Consider the following 20168-nt stretch of genomic DNA (forward strand, 5'->3'; position numbering starts at 1 on the left):
ACAGAAACTGACACATGATTGGTAAATGGAAAAGGAAAAGCTGAGATTTAAATTCAGGTAGTCTAGCTCTACAGCCTGTGCTTTTAACCACTGCACCACAGTGCTTTGTGAAAAATGAGCCCTTTATCCTACAGCACCCATACCACTTATCAAAAAGGATGTTAGGTCATGTGCTCATCCTTTTATCAATCACTGGGCACTTTGTTTGCTAAACTGGGTCATATGTCCATCCCTATGGCAGAACCCCATGACTGCTAGCAAGTTTTCCCTACATAGGATGCCAGATAGACGTAAAAAAAGCAACAATGTCCATCACAGGCAGTGTGGGCTTAAAGAAATAGCCTTAGGGACTGGAGCTATAATACTAGTTCTTCCTATAAACCTCAAGTAAATTTTCAGCAAGGACATTCTGATCCCATTTACCTTCATACATGGTAGTGAATATAGGTGGAAAGATATGAAGATCTCTAAACAAATATCTAAATATATCTAATTACATAGATATAAATATAATACATTATGTTAAATTATAGTAATAAAATTAAGATATGCCAAACTTGAGCAAATAACTTTTGAAACTAATTTTTCAGTCAATACTATCTCTGAAAATTCCCTTAGAAATAGCTTCCTTTTAAAATATATGAAGCCTTATTTTTTCAAGTGGTCTTACAGACATTACACATGAGGATTTCCTAAGAATAAACAAAGCACAATTACAAGTTTATTGATTTTAGCAAAATAAAATGACATAAGTGGCTTCTTAAAAACTAATGAGTAAGTTTTCTTGTTTCCTTGTCTCCAGAGCATTTGGCATTCTTTATCAACTGGTACATAAAAGAGTAGAAAAATAAAAGATTGTCATATTGTCCTTTGTATGTCTCTTTTAATATATCAGTATGGTAGTCCACCAGAAAGTAGTAAATGGCTTCAATTGTGGAAAGGAAGGTATCTGGCTTTCCTTTCTGATGGCGCCAAAAGCAAGTTTTTCTTGTTTTCAACTCAACTTGTAACAACCCTGCCAAAAACAAATAAGAAAAGTATAAATATTTCTTCTTAACCACAGGGTGTGGTACAATAAAGATGATTTCTCTTAATTAAGGATTTTTTTAAAAAGAGCATAAATTTCCTCAATCCTAATTTAAAATATTTTCTTAAATGCATTAACATAAATATAGAAGCAATATAAAACAGAATGAAATCTTATACATGACAGTTACCTATAGTTCTTGGACCTTGTAGCAATGGGTAAAAAGTAGTTAACGTTTAAGAGATTCATCTCTTTCTATTGTCTGCCTACCACTGTCTTTTTTTATTTTAACCCATGACAGGAAATTCACCCGTTTTCAGAAGGGTTTCATTTCCTTGATAAACTGACACTGAAAACCCCATTCCGAAACTCACTAAGAGCGATAGGCAGGTTAATGGTCTTGAATACTGTTTACTTCTAGATTATCATTTTCTGGCTCTATCTTTATGAACAGAGAACCTAGAGCTGTTTCATTAGCTCTGTCACATCTGTGTTGCGGAGCCTCAGTGACACAGTTAGCTAAATGCCGTGCTCCTGTACATTTAAGAGGAAATGATTCATGAAACCATAGAATGGTGCTCTCACCTTTTATAAGTGAGATGTCAACATACAAACCCAGAATGCTTTTAGCACCTTAGGCCAATACTTGGACTCACATTGTATTTATTTTGCCATACTGTTAAAAGCATATTTAAAGGGAAAAGGTAGTATCAAAATGGATCACTAACCCAGATGAGGAACCCTGAGTCCTCAATGATTTCCTACTATCATGCTTCACTTTAACCTAAATGCGATCTTGGAAATGTAGCAGAGAATGACAAGAAATAAACAATAGAAAAAGAATTAAGAGATATAGAGGATCACATGTCTAGTAGGAGTCCCAGGGAAGAGAATAAAGAAAATGGAGAAAAGATAGCATTTAAAGAGATAATACCTATGACTTTTTCAAAAACTATTTTAAAAAATGCAAAGTCACAGATACATGAAAAATACACGATAAATACAAAGAAATCAGTGCCTAGACCCATCACAAAGTAGTGTAACTGCAAAAGAGCAAAGATAAAGAGATTTTTTTAATTAAACGTTAATTATAACCAAGAAGTAAAAGTAGACATTTAAAAATGTTCTAAATAATTAGTAAAATTAAAATCTTCATAGGTTTTTGACATCACCAATGTAATTTCTAAAAAAAAGCCAAACAGTAACTATTAAAATGGCACTATTCTAAATATATTTAATATTTTATATTTAATATGTGCTACATCAGAATTTTTAAAAGGAATGTTTTAATCCTTTGAAAATTATGAAATAAACAGATTTCTAGGGTCAGTATCTAAATGTCAAATATAAAAATCAAGATTTAATGATTATCACCACTAATTCATCCTGTTTAAAAGATTTGCTTAGAAGTATAAGAACCTTTTAAACCATACTGCAATACACAGACACAGGATAATATAGAAAATTAATATTTATTTTTAAAAGAGCAATATATACACTTAAAAATTATCTTGCTAGTATTTCTGTCAATCAATAACTTTAAGATAAAATATGCAAACATTTTTAGCAGTAAAACTTTAAAGCAGATAATTATAAATGGCCTTTCCCTCCAAAATTATTGCCTGAATTTCCTAAACTGGAAAATGAGAATGAAAATCTGAAGCTACCCTCATATTGTTGTTTTGAGGACTGATGAGGTAGTATATATATGACACAGCATTCAGTGCCACACTGAGTATAGTTTAGGAAATGCTAATAATGTGAACAAATCTGTCACTTTAAACACTGTATAATACAGTCAAAATGAAGGGATAGAGCTGGCTAGTTTTTAAAACAAATTATGATATAATTCCAGTTTTAATCATTTGGACTCCCTCCCAATCAAAAGAAACCATCCTTCCCTACCACATCCCCCCAAGTCTTCCTCTGGTGAATCTTCAAGAATTTGAGGTTTACATTTTATGATTAAATTAACACACTCAACCTTTAAATGTTTTTATTTTGACAGCAATAAAACATCCAGAGCTATTTCTCTGTAAAGTCTGGGAAAATGGCATGTTTTCACATTGCTAAGGGGATTCTTAACCTCAGCATTCAGAGTAAGATAACAAAAACATAATTTCCAATACATTACATATGAGGGTTTAAAATGAGGTTTAAGAGTTGGTTTGTTCAACTTAATCCCATTGAATGACAAAATGTTTTAAAATCTACAGGCAATGATTTGTAATAAACACGGGTTGTTTCTTGTGGGAGTAACATGTCTTATCTGGAAACTAGCATTTCACATATACAGAGGTTACAAATATGCACAGAGCCCCAAATATTCAATATGCGTAATGAAGAGCCAGAAGTAGGACGTGCCGAGAAGACTGACGAGAAATCTGTTTATTTCAGGCTTTTGAAAGAATGAAGAAATCCCTTTTAAAAAGTCAGATGTAGCGCAGAATTGAAATATATAATAATTTCTATGTGATCTGGGAAGGAATAACAGAAATTTTTTGTACAAATCTAACTTTAAGCCTTAAGCACAAATGTGGACACGCTGAAAGCAGATTTTGAATTGTACCTCAATAATTCCTTTGACAGTTTTTTTTCAAGTGTTTTCACTTATGTTCTTTCAATTACCAAATAAGGTAATTATAAAGAAAAATAGCTCAGAAAAATCTTCAAACTGAGGAATAATTTGCTGCTGTAACCATCCAAGGTAATGTGGCAGGCAGTATTCCAAAGAGCAGGGTCTTAGGGCTCCATCTCTATTAAATATCAGCAACAAGATTCTGCTGTTCTCTGTGGTCTCTCTCTCTCTCTCTCTCTCTCTCTCTCGCACACACACACACACACACACGCAATACAATTTCTTTATCTCTCTGCCTGTCTTTCTCACACACACACAAGCACACAAACAATCAGAATAATAAAGCTTACTAACATGTATGTTGATCTCAGAGGTACGAACCATATAAATTAAGCTAATTAAATCTAGTATTGTCACTCACATTAGCTTGGTACTAATTAACACAAGTCAGACTCTGAAAGTGTCATAAACCTTTTCTAGATGATGTACATTTTTAGCAATAGCCTGGGAGGAGCTCTCCCAGGTTGAAACTGTTTTGGCAACTTCCTAAATAGATAGCTCTCTTGCCTTCTAATCATACGAAGTATACAAACAAAACCATCAAAAAGGTGGAAATAAACCTACAACTTTTAGAAAAACTGAGAAAGCCTAAAGAACTGAGTAAGGTGCAAGGGAACATGAGGTAATATGAGCCCCTGTTCTTCACATCACTAGTTGTATTACTTGGGCAAGTAAAGCAACTCTTTTAAACCATTATTATTAGAAGTTCAACTTTCCAGTCTAAGAGAAAAAAAAAGATACAAACATAAAACAAAAGAAAGAAAATTTGTGTAATGTTAAATCTGAATTGGAACCATCCATGTGAACTCATAACACACACACACACACACACACACACACACACACACACACACATTTTTCTTGGCTCTGTACACTGAAGCAATGGCATCCAAGAAGTAATAAATGTACCAGATCTTGGTTTCTAATATCATTACGTACTAAAAAGAACCACAGTTCCTTTGAATGATTGATTCTAGGTCTGGGGCAAGAAAAAAGTGCAAGTGAACTTTGAATGATTGATTCTAGGTCTGAGGCAGGAAAAGCGCTGTACCAGAAGGACGAATGAGGCCATGCCACAAAGGACTTGACTGGCAAAATTTGAGATTATTTGGGCATCAAAAAGAATACAATCATGATAGATTATAAAACATGCTGAATAAAATAGATATCTGTCAGACCAGAGTTATCTCATAATTGGGCACGGAGAGGGAAAAGGGAACAAAAGAAGAGGGGAAAAAGCAAAAGCTCTTCTTTACATAAGAATGCCAGCTAATAAATGTAGAAGAAATAATAAAATTAAAATTTCATGATTTTGCAATCCTCAATATAATAACTGATTTAGGAACGAGTCATCAATGAATACTAAAACCACTCAGTGAAAAGCAGTTGGGAAATACAGTTCATAGTCTCAAAGCATCACCCCACAGGTTATTACTAAATTCACAGAAGAAAATAAATCTTTGTAATGGAGAGATCTGGCAGTCCTCTTTAACCAAGTAATTAGTTATCACCAATAACGGAGCAACTTACATTATATGCCTCCTATTTTGATGCAATAAGCATACAACTTTATCTATGAACAGGGTAATCATATAATTTATCAGCTAAACAGCTTCATTTCTGAGAGTAAAAGGGAACACTATTAATAATTATACTAAAACAATAGACATAAACTGGAATTGTCACGGACAATCCTGGATTTATCCTTATTTGTAAATATTCTTACAAAAAATATTTAAATTATATCTAATCATGATGAAACATTCAGACAATTGACCTATATCTTCTTTACACCAGTCTAAGTCATGAAAAATAAAAACAGAGAACTGTTCTACATTAAAAGAGATTAAAGAGACGTAATAACCAAATGGAGTATGAGTTTACATGCTACATCAGAGGGAAAAAAGCTACAAAAGATATTTTTGGGTCAGTTAGGGAAATGTGAATTTGGACTGTATATTAGACATGACAGAACTTTTGTTAATTTTCTTAGAATGACAATTGTATTGTGATTATGCAATTATTTTTAAAAGATGTATGTACACTTAGGTATTTAAGGGTAAAGTGTTTTAAAACCTGCAACTTCCTTTCAAATGGTTCAATCAAATATATATATGTATGTGTGTGTGTATATATATATATATATATATATATATATATATATATATATACACACACACACACGTATATATGTATATATATCTAAGTATACACACACACATACAATAGGGAAAGAGAAATACCGCAAATGTGGCAAAATGTATAGATAGTCAATGCATCCCTTCTTCTAATATATCTGTAGGTTTGAAGTTTTAAGATATGAAAGTTGGGGGAAGGAGTAATGCAGAAAGTTTTTTTTCTTACCTTGAAGTCTCTCATCAGTGAATATTTTGTTTGTTTGGTTCCAGGTGCTATCTATAAATATAATTCTTTTCAGTGTTGTCACTCTACACTTGCTGTCATTCAAATCCTGCTCTTCAGTTTTCTTGCGTTTAATAGATGGCTTGTCATGGTCATCATTTTTGCTTCTAGCATTATTTTGAATCCTTTTTTGCAGATGAAAAGAAATATCTTTTATTGAGACAGACTTAGGTCCAGGAAAAACAAGTGCAACCTAAAGCAAAGAAACTTAAGTTAATAGTGTGCTATTATGATCTTCAAAATGAAGAAATTCTGACTGACTCAAACTTTAAGAGAAAAACATACACAGACTTTCGAGAAACAAGCATTAGCTTGTACTATATGTGCTATTTTAAGATGGTAAAGTTTTTGGCTCTTCCCAAGTAATTTGTAATCATAACATACTGCCTAAAAATATTACTTCAAAATAAGTTATTCACTTGTTGATAGAAGCCAAGTTAATTGTACCTTGGATCAAAAAACTAAACTTTATAATACTTCGTAAGATGAAAGGCAAAGTGTGTTCTTCTTTGTAAAAGAACTATTGAAAAGTGGTCAATAATTAAATACCATTCTCACCTACATAATAAGCCAAGACAAAACAAATGATACAGTCAATGCTGGTACGGATATGGTGTAATGGGCTTTTATAGCCAGCACTCATAACAGGTTTAAATATTAGGTTGGTGAAAAAGTAATTGCGGTTTTTGCAATTATGAAACCGCAATTACTTTTGCACCAACCTAATAGTATCACTCTTTGTGAAAGCAATTTGGCAACTTAAATCAAGAGTCTTGAAATGTTCATACCCTTTGGCCAAATAATTTCACTTATGGGAATTTGTCTTAATAAAATAATCCTAAATACCCACATGCAATACTAGGATATTTGTTAATTTATTACAGTGGAAAAATTAAAACTGAAAAATCTAACATTCAGGGAATAATTGTGTAAATTATGGTACAGCCTTTCTTTCAGCATTTTACTGAGACATATATAGTGCTAGAGCCTCCAATGTCTGAATGGCTCCTGCCATAAAGGAGGTACCCAGTACATATTTGGGAAATGAATAAATGTTGGTAGAATTATGAGTATTTTATCCTCCATACTTTTCTCTATTTCCCAAATTTTCTTTAATGAGTATCATTAATATGAATAAACACTATAAACAAAAAACCTTCAATTTATAAACTTCAAAGTTATTCAAGTTTCCCAGACATTCACAATGCACACCAATATTTCCCCCAGACCCAATCAGCAAAGTCCAGGGTTTCTTAATTTTCTTGGATTATAAGCAGATCATGTCTCTTTACAGAACCTAGCATTGTGTTCTATTTAATTAACAAATGATATCTGACTAGAGAATGAAATGCAAATACATTCCTAAACCCAAATCTCAGATATTATTTACAAACACTTTATAAATTCAACCAAAAAAAATTGGTAGGAAAGGAAAAACTTACCAAGTTCTTTCTAGAACACACGAGTATATTAACTTTTAATTTTGTTTCTAGATTAACCACACCAACAAATGGTCCCCAAGAAACCTAAAAGGGTTTACAGGCTTCTGTAAGAAGTACCCAAGGCCTACCTGTTTTTGAGATCTATTGCAATATTACTCTTCAACAATTCCAGTAATATCTCACTATTGTCAAATTTCAACTATGTGAAAACCACTTAAGAATCTAGAAATGAGCAAGAAAGGTCTCTAAGCAGACAAAAGAAATGTCACAAAGGCCATATACCAAAGTTCTTAATTTAGGGAGAATTCCTGAAAATCCTTTTAACTCAGTCTTTCTTTTCTTCTTTTGGAGAAATTCCAACAACGTTTGTAATCTGGTTTCTCAGTTCGCATCAAATTAGACCATCTATGTGCAGTATAGCCAGGAAAATGGAGAAGGGAGAAAGTAAAAGCAGGCATAATAATACTGGCAAAGAGTAAAAACCTGAAGAAATGATGCCAAAAAATGATAACAAGTGGACAGACTCAAAAAAGCATAACAATCTAGGATCATTTTATCTTTTCAGAAACTAATGAAGCACACTGTATGTTGTTTAGTATACTATAGCTACTATATATAAGGATAACCCTAGGTCATTAAGAAAACTGTTAACTTGTGTACAAATAATTTCAGAAAGGCACTGGAGTTTAAAATTCATTTTTAGATTCAATGTGAAGAGTTGTAAAACAATAAACTGCTTACTTCATGGTCCTTTTCTTCATATTCTGGAATACAAGGGTACGTGTAAATATTTACAAATTCAGGTGCTAAGAGTTTTGCGTGTATAGCAGTACTTTTGCCATCTGTTTCATTTGGATGTTTAATGATGTCAATCTTCAGTGGGAGCTAAAGTTTTTAAAAAAGACAAATGAACAAAAAAAATATAAAAATTCTAATTTTTATGTTAATAAAAATGGTATTTAAAGCTTAAATAGCAAGCTCACGTTACATTCCTATAAATATACTTCTGTTTTGAAAGTCATACTTTTCTAAACCAGAGTATTAAGAATGATAAGTCACAAAGTACACCCAAATTTCTTCCTCAGTATTATTAGTTAGGCAATAGAACAACCATTTTCAACTCATTTAACACAGAATCTGCTCTTAAAGCAAAGCTTCAATGTCATTTTCATTTAAGTTACATAGGCATTGAGTCCGACTCCTTGCATTTCAATATGTGCCAAGAACATGTTTTATAATTCCTATAAATTTTAGGAATTATAAAACTTTACGTTTGTTAATTTTATGATATAATAAAAGGAAATAAAAGTTTGGGCAAAATTCAGGTCTAAAATTCAAGTTAAAATTTTGTTCCTTAGACATCTTGTGAGGTGCACTCTTAGTATGAAAAATAACTCTCTTCAAAATCACTTTCCTTATTTCCCTTAAAGTTTCATTATTTGTTATGGATTATGTCTTAACTCTGCAAAAATAGTATTTCCTTGCATTGCTTGAGTTCGATTTTTCTATTAGTTCACTGATCTGTTTGGTTTAGTTTTCTGTACAATGCCTGTGCAAGTCCTACATTAGCCATGATAAGGAAAATGAAAACCAAGTCATATCCCCCCTGTATCTAAGAAACTCTCTCTGATTCTTCACTGTAGATTTCAAATGACTTACTTCTTATGATAATCGCTCTTCCAACTCCCATGCTACACCAAACAGGCAGGATTCTAATTATTTACCCTGGGGCACACCTCTATTTTACCTTGGAATCCAAAACTATTTTTCTTGTTTTTTAAAACAACTTTATTAAAGAGAAAAAAAATCCATTAAAATAAACTGCACACATTTAAAGTGGACAATCTAATGAGTTTTAACATATGTTACACCCTTGAACTCATTACCACAATCAAGATTAATGAAAACATCCATCACCCCCCAAGGCTTCCTGCACCTGCCTCCTCCCCTTCCCCCATCAACTACCACCCACAGCTTGGGCAGCCACTGATCTGCTATCACTATACACTGGTTTGTATTTTTCAGATTTCTATATAAATGAAATCATACAGTATATACTCTTTTCATCTAACTTCCTTCACAAAATAATTATTTTGAGATTCATCCATGCTGTTGTATCATTCATTCCAGAACTATTTTTTAAAGGAGCAGTTGCTGCATGCTACTAAATGATCTCAATTGCATACATTTTATCTTTCTGGATGATTATATGGAAAGAGGACAGTATATACCTCTGAAGGGCCATAAATATATATCCAAAACAGTTCTCTATTTAGGATTTCAAGCCCCAGGTCTCCTACCTTCCCCACTAGGCCTAGTGATCATTAATAAGTTATGGCCAATTGCTTCAAATCACCAAGCCAACTTCTGGTTAGAGAAAATTTACCATTGAAGTAGGCAGTTCACAAATGATTTTACATCACTCTATTCTGGCTGAACTCTACATCAGAATTCCCTCGTGACATTCGGTCTCAGCTGAACTATATTCCCTTTCCCCAGGGTCTTTCAGTACCAGGTCAGCATTAGCTTAGCCCAGGGAAGGTAGGAAAGAGAAAAGAAGAAAAAGCAAGCAGATCACGACCAAGTATTCTATTACTAATAACTAATAACTTTCTTATATGGCTGATGAGTAGAGCTGAAAATTCCAAAGGCAAACACCAACACTTCTGATCTGATGGCTAGCTTTGAAGAATATCATTTATATTGAGGACACAGGACTGTTTTTAATGTATTTTATAAATCACGCACCTAGCCTACCTATTATGAACTAAAATCCACAAGTATAAGACAATTACGCAAAATTTGTGCTAAAGAAGTATTCCTGGGACCCAATCCAGGTATCTTCAATCCAGTTCTCTATGAGTTAAATTGGGAATATCTGATACTATGAAACAAAAGTACAGACACAGATCAAATCATGGCAATATATGTTTATACTCTAATTCACACATTTTAAAGGAAAATACTTCATAAATAATGACAGGCTAACATCAGTAGAGTTGTCCAGATGCAGTTCAAGTAGAGATGGTGTCTTTTCAAATATGTAAAGAACATCAATCTGTTCTCTAACACCTATGTCTCCTATAAGAGATTTACCACAAAACTTTCTGCCCAAATTTATCAAAATGCCATTAGCAGGAAGCCCTAAGCCTTTCCCCACGTGTTACCAAAGAGAGGTAATTCCAAACAGAGTCTTTTAAAGTCTAGGACTCTAATAAAAATGAAGCTTTCTTTTACCTTATGATTTTTCTCTTTAAAAAAAAAAAATACCAAGAGCACCTTTTAAATTTGCTTATGTATTTCTCATGACATTAAAAAAAAAAAAAATCACATTCTCCATAAAGATAGGTATTTATGAATTTATTCCCTAGACTAAAATTTAAAGCTTGGGAGGTACTTACTCATTAAGTAGTCATCTTCCCTTCCCAAGTAGGCTATCTAAAAGCAAATGCTAAATGATTTGTAAAAATAAAAATAAAGTAGGAATTAGAAAAATTTGTAAAGTTTTTATTAGTAGTACTATATATTAACATACTAAATTTTATATATGGCCTTTAAAATATCAACACTTAAGAAAACTCTGCACAGATCAATTGACCATTTAGAGTTGATCAACTACTTGACGAAATTATGTGAGTCATTTCTATCAAATAGTGGAAATTAGAGCACTGATTTGGAAAATAATCCTCTATTATTAATTTCTATAAAATATTAGCCCTGTCAATATATTACTGACTTTATTATTCTGACCTTCAATTTCTGTTGAATATAACACATCTTAAGATAAAACTTCTAATGGGATACTTTCTTTATGTGGCTATGAGATAAGTAAAAGACAGAATAATTCTGTATGCACTTCAAAAACCATACTTTGAAATTATAACATTCTTATAAGATAATGGGAAACTTAGACTGAATTACTGTCCTCAAGTTCTCATTTTCCTGAAGAGAGCCCATGTTTACTTATTCTTGGCCAGTAAACTTTCCAATAGCCTCTAAGTGTCATTTTATACCCATGAGAAGACCATGGACTTGCCAAGATGATATATAGGCTGAACTGAAATTCAAGGAACAAAACATACACATTCTTCTTCTTTATTCAAATTTAATGAATCTTAAAATCATATTAAATGTTTTTAAATATAGTTACAGTATTCTTACTGGCCAGTTCTAATGAGTCCATTTGTAGAATTTAGTCTCACTAAAATCCTAATAGGCAGCAGTCAAATTTTATACATTATTTGATTTACTCATAAACTTTGGGTCACTATTAGTAAGTTAATATATATGCAATAAATTATTTGATTATGTAGACACGATGGTTTATAGGCCTTATGACTATACAATAGTCGTCTTGGTAAACAACAAAACTATTAGGTAAGCAATCAATTCAAATCAATTTGTAAAATCAGGCCTTTAAATCACTACAATTATAACATGGCCCAATGAGTAGGTCTTAAGTCTTTCAATTTTAGTTTAGTTTCGTTTCGGTCACTGACATTTACTCCATCTCCATGTATAGAATAGGGCTAAGCCATTTCACAACAGCCTAAGCAAAAATCAACTCTAGCTCCTTTAGGATATGTGTTGTCAAAGAGCAGTCTAAAGACTGGAGGTAGTTTTTGAAGTTCCTTCAAGCAGTCTATAAGCTGGTCTCTTGCTGCATTAATGTTTATATCATATTTTTCATAAGTAGTAAATGAATTATAATCATTAATAAAAAAGTAATTGATTTCATTAAAAATACTACCATTCATCTCAGATCCAAGTGTTTTGGCAATGTGTCTCTTTTTCCAGAGACAAGAAAAACAAATAGGTTTACCAGACTGTAGGATTAAATTTTCTATTAATATAAATCATTTTTATAATGATGCTATTTATCAACCTTACTAATTATAGTAGAACAAGCATATATGAGACATCTTTTTAAAATCTGTTTTTCTACTTTGAAATAATTAAATTTCTTACCAACCTTCACAAGTGGCATCTGTTCAATGGGTACATTTTCAACTGGGACATAACATGTATAGCAGTAGAACATTCTTGAACCACCACATTTAAGACATTTTGATCTTCCACTTTGCTGAGCTTTTTGAAGAACTTCTTGAGATGCTAAGCATAAGTTTTGAAGAGGATCTTCTGCAGCTATGGAAGTAGTTTCTGACTGTTGTATTTCCACACATTTTGAATTGTTTTCTTCCCTTTCTTTGAGAAATATAGGTGGACTGAGAGACATTTTTCATTCAAACCAATGTTTAACATCTATTTCTAAAACACATATCATAGGTGCACTGAAAAAAAAAGTGGAGGGCAAAATAAAAACAGAAAACATTTTACTCACTGTCTCCACAAAGAAAACTACTCAATTTAAATAACAACTGTGTGCTGTTTTCAGTATTTATTAACAAAAGTTAACAAGTCTTTTAAACGACTAAATTAGCATATTTTAAAATATAAAATTAAGATGCAATAAACTCAAAACAATAAATTACCCTTTTGGGCCATTCCCTCCATAACAACAGAAAGGTGCTCTATTAGAAAAATTATTTCAAATACAAAGTTTAGGTACCAACAATCCGTTTTCCAGTGACTCTTTTTGTTCCAAAGATAGCAATTTTGTTTTATATCAGAAAAATAATGGTTTAATGTTAGTATTAGCCAGGAATGTATTCAACCCTGTAGGCTCTGACTTTGAATTGACACTATACGACATCTAATCTCAAACTGAACTCTAATGAAAAAATAAGGTTTCAGTAAAATCAGTAAACTTTAGTTGGTTATGTTCTAAAAAATATATTCTTCTTCAACTTAAATTAAAACACACATAAAAATATAACTAAACACCCATTAAAATATGAGATGCATCTACTTCCTATTATAATTTGTAAAGTATTACAAAAGGTGAAATATATGCCCAGAAAAATAAAGTGTGATCTTATAAATTTAAAATTTTACAGAGTAACATTAATGCTCCACTCATTCTAAGAATTCCTACTGCTTTTTAAAAACATACACCATTCAGATAAGATAGTAAAATAACTCTCCCACTTAAGTATTCCATCAAAGAAGGATGATGGCTGCCGAAACTGTTATTCAAATACTCTACAAGCACAATATCTTGGCAGGGGTAGGGGGGAAAGGTGAGGCAAGAGACTGAAATCCTTTGATTTGATATCCTTTCCAAAGCTGTAAAATGATTCTCTTATTAAAAAGCTTTACAGCATTGTGGTCTTTAACTACGAGGCTCTGGCACGTTGAGGATAAACACCCAGGCAAAACACTGTGACTGCAACAGGAAACTTTCTGTGGTCTCCCAAATAGAAAATGAACAAAAAGTCCAGTGGCACATAATATACAAGATAACTTTCTAACAAGAAGTTAGTGATACTAATTTAATCACCCCTCAGGAGCTTTTATAGGTTGTAAATCCCAGTGCACTTGATACCCAAAAAAGATGCTGGTCATTGAAAGAAAAGTAAAATGTACTTGCCAAATTCACCCAAGGGGAAAATCAAAATACTATACAATAAATATTTTTGATGTGTACTATTAGGCACAGGTTTACATTTTGGGTTTAGCAGAACAAGTGCTATTTCAGAATGATAGTTCAATCACTTCTTCCTGCCACACAAATGGAAAACATCTACTTCTGACCCCCACATTAAGGCACCTAATTCTATCTTTATGAATATGCCCTCAGCAACCAGGAGAGTGCAGGATATTATGCTGCAACCTTTTCTTGAGTCTCAGATCCTTTTAAGATCACATAGGAGTATTGGACCTTATCTGTAGGAAATGCATATACAGACACAACATTTTGCTCAGTTTCAGGTGGTTTGCAGATCTCTACAGTCCATCTACAGATCTACAGATGCAGGCAAAGAAATCCTGAGTAAGATAAAAAAAGTTATTCTAAGCACAGGAGCAGCCTTAAAAGTCTGGGAGGAGATCGTTATTAAGGTCCAAAAATTGGAGCTACAACTGTTGGCCAACCAAAGGTCAATTTTCATAGCCAATGGAGGTCTCGTCGCTGCGTATAGGAAGCTAATTATCTTTCATCTTAGTCCTCTTGGTTTGGGTTTGCTTTGATATTGCCTGAGGTCCTTACAGAGAAACATTTTTAGGCTGTAATAGTCTTGAGTTACCTTGATCATGGGGCTCATCCTAAAAAAGAAATTGGAAGGGACTAATTCAATCTGACTTCATTTTCCTGGGTATTCAATGGAAAACTACTGGTGAGTTTTTCTAGGGCTCTCAAAATGCATTCCTTCTGAGATGCCTCCAAAATATCCCCCTATACTTGGGTTTCCATCGATATAACTAAATGGATATTGGTAACGCTTTATATAAATATCATTCCTCTACAAAATCAAACAATATCAGTACCTGTAAGGGAAATGTTTATGGCTCCCTCTCCTGCCTCACCCACATACTCTCACTTATGGCTGAGGTGGTCACACACAAACGGTCAGCAGAAGTAAGCCATGGGCAGCTCCCTCCAAAGGTCCCTGAAACCGTATGACAGGGCATCTGTCCTGACCTAGCCAACAGCCTGCCTCAAATGTGTACAATCATTGGTTGTAAACGTGATGTCTCAAAACCTTCAAAACATACTTGTTAACATCAAATATGTGCAGGGAAATGCAAGTGGAGTTGTGGGAGTTGCTTAGAAAACATAAAAGACTTTACTCCTAAGGAACTAACAAGTATTTTTATCTTGATAGTGCATCATCCATCATTCTGCAACTTAGGTTTAAATTTTGTACTCCTCCTTCTACCCTCTTCCCCCCTAAAACTAATTACTTACCAAGTTGCAGTAATTCTACCTTGCACATAATCCTCTGTTTTTAGTCTCAGTCAGGCCTAGATGGTTTGTGGCAATCTCTTACATCTCTTTATCTTTGCTCACTTATTATTATTATTTATTATTATTATTTATTAGTATTAGTATCTCTTTATCTTTGCTCACTTATTATTATCCACATACTTAACATGGAAAAACATACCTTAACTTGGAGTTCTACCTTTGAATGAAGCTATCCTACCAGGAAACTCTCCAAGAGCAGAATTCTTTACTGATCTCACCTAACCCTGTACCTTATGCAGAAGGAGGAAGTCAACAAACACTTATTAACTAAATCAAATCCATTCTGAAAAAAGAAAAAGCATACGGTATGCATCTTGCTATTGAAGTACCTGACAGACTAACTTTATGGCCCATGTGAAGCCTGGCACAAGAGGCAACCCTGCAGACCTCTTTTTGCGAAACAATACTAATGGAAAAGGCTCCTAAGTTGATTCACCTCCCAATGGAACATTATATAAAACACCCTATCCTGTATTGTGGTTTTAGATAAAACCCACTTCAATTTTTTTTTCCCCTGGAGTTATTTTTAAGAACCTGGTTACATAATAGATACTACTCCAACGTCCTTTTAGTTTGGGGATTTTTTTTTTTTTTAATTCAAGGTACCATCTTCTTCATACAGGACTAACCGCCCCTCCCAGACCACCATGTGGTAGGCAGACTGTCTTGCCTTAGTTTTTCAGTTACATTGGGGTCCAGACAGAAGTAATCCTTAAATGGTGTGGTTTTAAGCAGCTATTTTACCATCTAACTCAATGGAATTGGCAACTTCAAGTGTTAATATATTTCCTTATTTGTCCTCCGTGCCCCTAAAATAATTTAGACATATGACACTGGCTTCTTTGCTTATTATGTAACCATAATCTTAATATTTTAAATACTACACTGCATGGCATACTATGTCTGTGCTAAGCTTCTCATTCCATGATAACCAATCCCCCGCAAACGACTCCAAACACTAAAAAATAAAAAAGGGGCCCTAGGGGGCTAACTTTGTCAGGACAGACTTCTCTCGGGGCGGAAAGCACTGAAAATAACTGTTGGGGCGGGGGGGGGTTAAAGAAAAATTTGGAAGCCTTTTTCCCAAGAGGCCCGCAAAATCCCCCAAATACAAGCGCCCGCGCAGGGACCAGAGTCCCGTTCACAGGCGACATCCGGCACGACCTCCGTTAGGACTCGGCCAAGGAGCGTCCACTCCCCGCAGCCGCACGGCTCCAGCCAGGCTACTCGTCCCCAGAGAGGCGCGATGACCGGCAGGAGAGGATCAGAGTGGGACTCAGACCTGCACAGCTCGCGGGTCCTCGCACAGCTCCACGCGTCTTCCGCTCTGCCAGAGCCCGAGGCGCGAGCCCGGCTGTGGTCGCGCACGAACGAGGCGGAGCGCTTTCCGGGCGACACCGGAGGGAGGAGTCCGACCGTTGCTAGGGCCGTTGCTAGGGCCGGGCGCTGCTCTGGTCCCACCGCGAAGGTAACTGGCTGGGAGGACGGCGGGGCGGGATTAGACGGGAAGTCCCGCCCCAGCCTCTTATGCCACCGGCGAAGTCGCCCTTTTGCTGAGAGACAGGATCCGGGAGCAGGGCCAGGATCTGCGGAGCTGGGCCTCACATCCCGCCAGCCCTGCGCTGAGTTCCGTCCTGAGACTGGCCTCGGACCACATAAGTGTGAGCCAGTTCTCGAAATACACTCTCAAGGTGTAGTTACAATGAGTTGTGAAAAAGCTGATCCTACAGAACACTTTTTCATTTTACCAATCCCCAAAATATTTTAGTCGTGAGAACTTGGCTCTATTACTTTTTTTATGGCCATGTCAAGACAAGTGTTTCCTGCGATGCATAGCTATTAGAAAAATTGTATCTTGGTGATTCGGTTTGCTTAAAAACTACTCGCGTGTAGCGTTGGAATTACTTTATGCACTTTTCCAGTTTGAAATTAAACATAATATGTGGCTAGATTATTAAATTATTTTCTTTGCCCCACCCCAAAGAAATCCAAACTGAAGGAGTGCATGTTAACAACTGTGAGATTTGAAAACAATGGCCAGATACTGAGCAATGTATTTGAATACTAAGAATTTAGGAAGTGACAAAGAGCAGAACCTTCCTTGTCCTGGAGGAGCTTACATACGATATGGAATTAAACATGGGTAGTACGGAAAAGACAAAATGACTAGCAAATTGTAGGAATTTCGAGAGCTCAGAATGGAGTAGTCAATGCAGGCTTATGGGTTGGACTTGAGTAAGACCTTGGAGAATGATTACTGTTTAGAGTAGTGTTTTTCAAAGGGATTGTGTGGGACATACGGGTGGTGCAAGGACATCTACTATTAAACCAAACTGCACTTTAAAAAAATGAAATAGTATAGTGTGGAAATATCAATTCATAGCACTTGATATAGTTAAGTATTGCTTAAAGGAGTTTAAAATTTTGTATATATAACATTTGTGTATATATATATATATACATATTGTATATATAAAATTTGTATATATACACTATATATATACACACACATATACATACATACATGTATGTGTACAACCTACACTAGGTTGTTTATAAAACAACCTAAAGCAACCTAGTGTTTTTATTGTGTGTTTCTCTTTTAAAAAGGTTGAAAGCCACTACTTTAGGGGCAAAGAGGAACTTTCTGGGTAAGAGGAGAAGCAATAGCAAAGTCTACAAGCCAAGAATAGATAATTCACATCTTTATCTTTTTTAAGTACTTTAGTTCAAGTGCATAGTTTAAAAAACAAGTGATATGATTTATTAGTTGGAGTGCGTATTGTGTTTCTATTGCTATGTAATAAATTATTCCAAAATATGGTGGCTTAAAACAATCATTTTATTACATTCATGAATTGTGTGTTCAGTAGGGCACAGAAGGACAGATTTTTTTCTGATAACTCAGCTGGGAAGACTATGAGTGCTATGGTAGCAGAGCTCCTGTGTGTGGCCTCTCCATGTGGCTTGCACTTCCTCACAGTATGGCAGCAGGGCAATCAGACTTCTTAGTTTGGACCCAGTGCTCCAAAGTCAAATGTTGCAATAAACAAGGCAGACTCTAGCCTGAAAAAGCAGCAGTGTCACTGCTCTCACATTGTTTTGGTTATAAATGACTCTCAAGTCCTGTTCAAATTTTAGGAGAGGGGACCTAGATGCCACTTCTCAAAAGACTGTCAAGAATTTGTGGCCATATTTTTAAAAACCAACACAGTGAATTAACTGCTGTCACAGAAAACTCCAAAATTTCAGTGGTTTCATACAATAACTTTTTTTTCTCACAAGAAATGCATTATGTATGTTACTAGTCAGATAAAATATTAGACTCAAGGATGCAAGTTTTATTTTTAGTGGTTCTGCAGTCTCCTATGACTTGGGGTCCACAACTTATCTGATAAGAAGGAAAGCATGGTGAATCACACAAAAAGTTTTAGAGGTCAGCTCTCAAAATGGTGCATATCACTTTGCCCACAGTTTATTGGCCAGAATTTAGTCCCAAGACCCCCACTTGCAACTGCAAAAGAGCCTGGGAAATGTAAAGAAACATACACATATCAGTGAGCACTAACAGTTTGCCTCATTCTACGTTTTTAACAAAAACCCTGTGGTCCCCAACCTCTCCACTCTATTCTCAATTCTCTCAAAAGGAAAATCCTTTCAAGTCTTTTTAATATTTCTTCTGTTATTTACTCCATGTTTCAAAACATGGTTATACTGCGATTTCGTGATTTTTTAAGCTCACGCATTATTGACTTTCTCCTATGAAAGTCAATGATAAAGCTGTTTTATAACACCACCCCTAAGTGTGTGAACATTCCTTCTCTAACTACTCCACACACTCTTCTTAGCCCCTCATCTCTCAATATAACTATACCAGTTTTTGTTTAAATCAACTTTTATAAATATCAGTCAACGCTGATCACATTAACTTTTAATACCACCTTTTACTTTCCTTTCTCTTAATGCCATATTTCTATGTGCTTATTTGCATTCTGTCCTCAAACACTCAGCTGAAGTGATAAAACATCACAATCAACACATCAGTTAATCTAGAAGATTTTGTTTTCCTTCCAGATAGTCCTAGAGCAGTACAACCTCTAGTTCATTCAATATTGGTTGCTTTTACCAATCCAATACTGCTCTCCTGTGTTGGATCCCTTTAATCCTGTGTTCTTATGAAACATATCCCCTAGTATTTTCTTTCTGAGGAAAGGTAAATGCGAGTGTGGTGTACAGCATAATGACCACCCCAGAATATGTCCACATCCTAATCTCTAGATCCTATGAGTATGTTTCCTTATAGGGCAAAAGGAACTTAGCATATCCAATTAAGTTAAGGATCTTGAGATGGGGAAATTACCCTGGATTGTCTGTGTGAGCCAAACATAATCACAAGTATCCTTATAAGAGGGAGACAAGAGATCAGAGAGGGGAGAAGATGCTACACTGCTGGCTCTGAGGTTGGAGGAAGAAACTAAGGAGTAAAGGAATGTAACTCCCAGAAGTTGGAAAAGTTAAGGAACCAGATTCTCTCCCAAGAGCCTCCAGAAGGAGCACAGATAGCCCTGCAGACCCATTTCAGACTTCTGACTTCCAGAACTGTGAGATAATAAGCCTGGGTGGTTTTAAGCAACTGTTTGTGGTAATTTGTTACAGCAGCAACATGAAACTAATACAAGGAGAAATGTTTTGTTTTTGTTTGTTTGTTTTTACTACCTTGCAGATCTGAAAAGTGCTACACACTTAATTGATGGTCTGCCTATATTTAAATTT

General features: G+C 34.8%; 1 protein-coding gene across 2 annotated transcripts; it reads right to left on the reverse strand.

The window, feature by feature from the left end:
• Positions 1-699: 699 nt before the first annotated feature.
• DTWD1 (DTW domain containing 1) lies at positions 700-16821 on the reverse strand. 2 transcript variants are annotated; one of them, XM_074327764.1, is made up of 6 exons: positions 16678-16787; positions 14915-15036; positions 12501-12819; positions 8270-8413; positions 6030-6279; positions 700-1015 (listed from the first exon to the last, which is right to left on the reverse strand). In XM_074327764.1, the coding sequence occupies exons 3-6, from the start codon at positions 12762-12764 to the stop codon at positions 768-770; spliced, it is 906 nt and encodes a 301-aa protein (XP_074183865.1). In that variant the 5' UTR covers positions 12765-12819; positions 14915-15036; positions 16678-16787; the 3' UTR covers positions 700-767. The 2 variants fall into 2 exon arrangements, with proteins under 2 accessions (XP_074183865.1, XP_019586230.2); XM_019730671.2 differs by lacking the exon at positions 14915-15036 and having other exon boundaries at positions 16678-16821.
• Between the last annotated feature and the right edge of the window lie 3347 nt (positions 16822-20168).

Source organism: Rhinolophus sinicus, linkage group LG03 (assembly GCF_036562045.2).
Source record: "Rhinolophus sinicus isolate RSC01 linkage group LG03, ASM3656204v1, whole genome shotgun sequence".
NCBI classification, from domain to species: domain Eukaryota; kingdom Metazoa; phylum Chordata; class Mammalia; order Chiroptera; family Rhinolophidae; genus Rhinolophus; species Rhinolophus sinicus.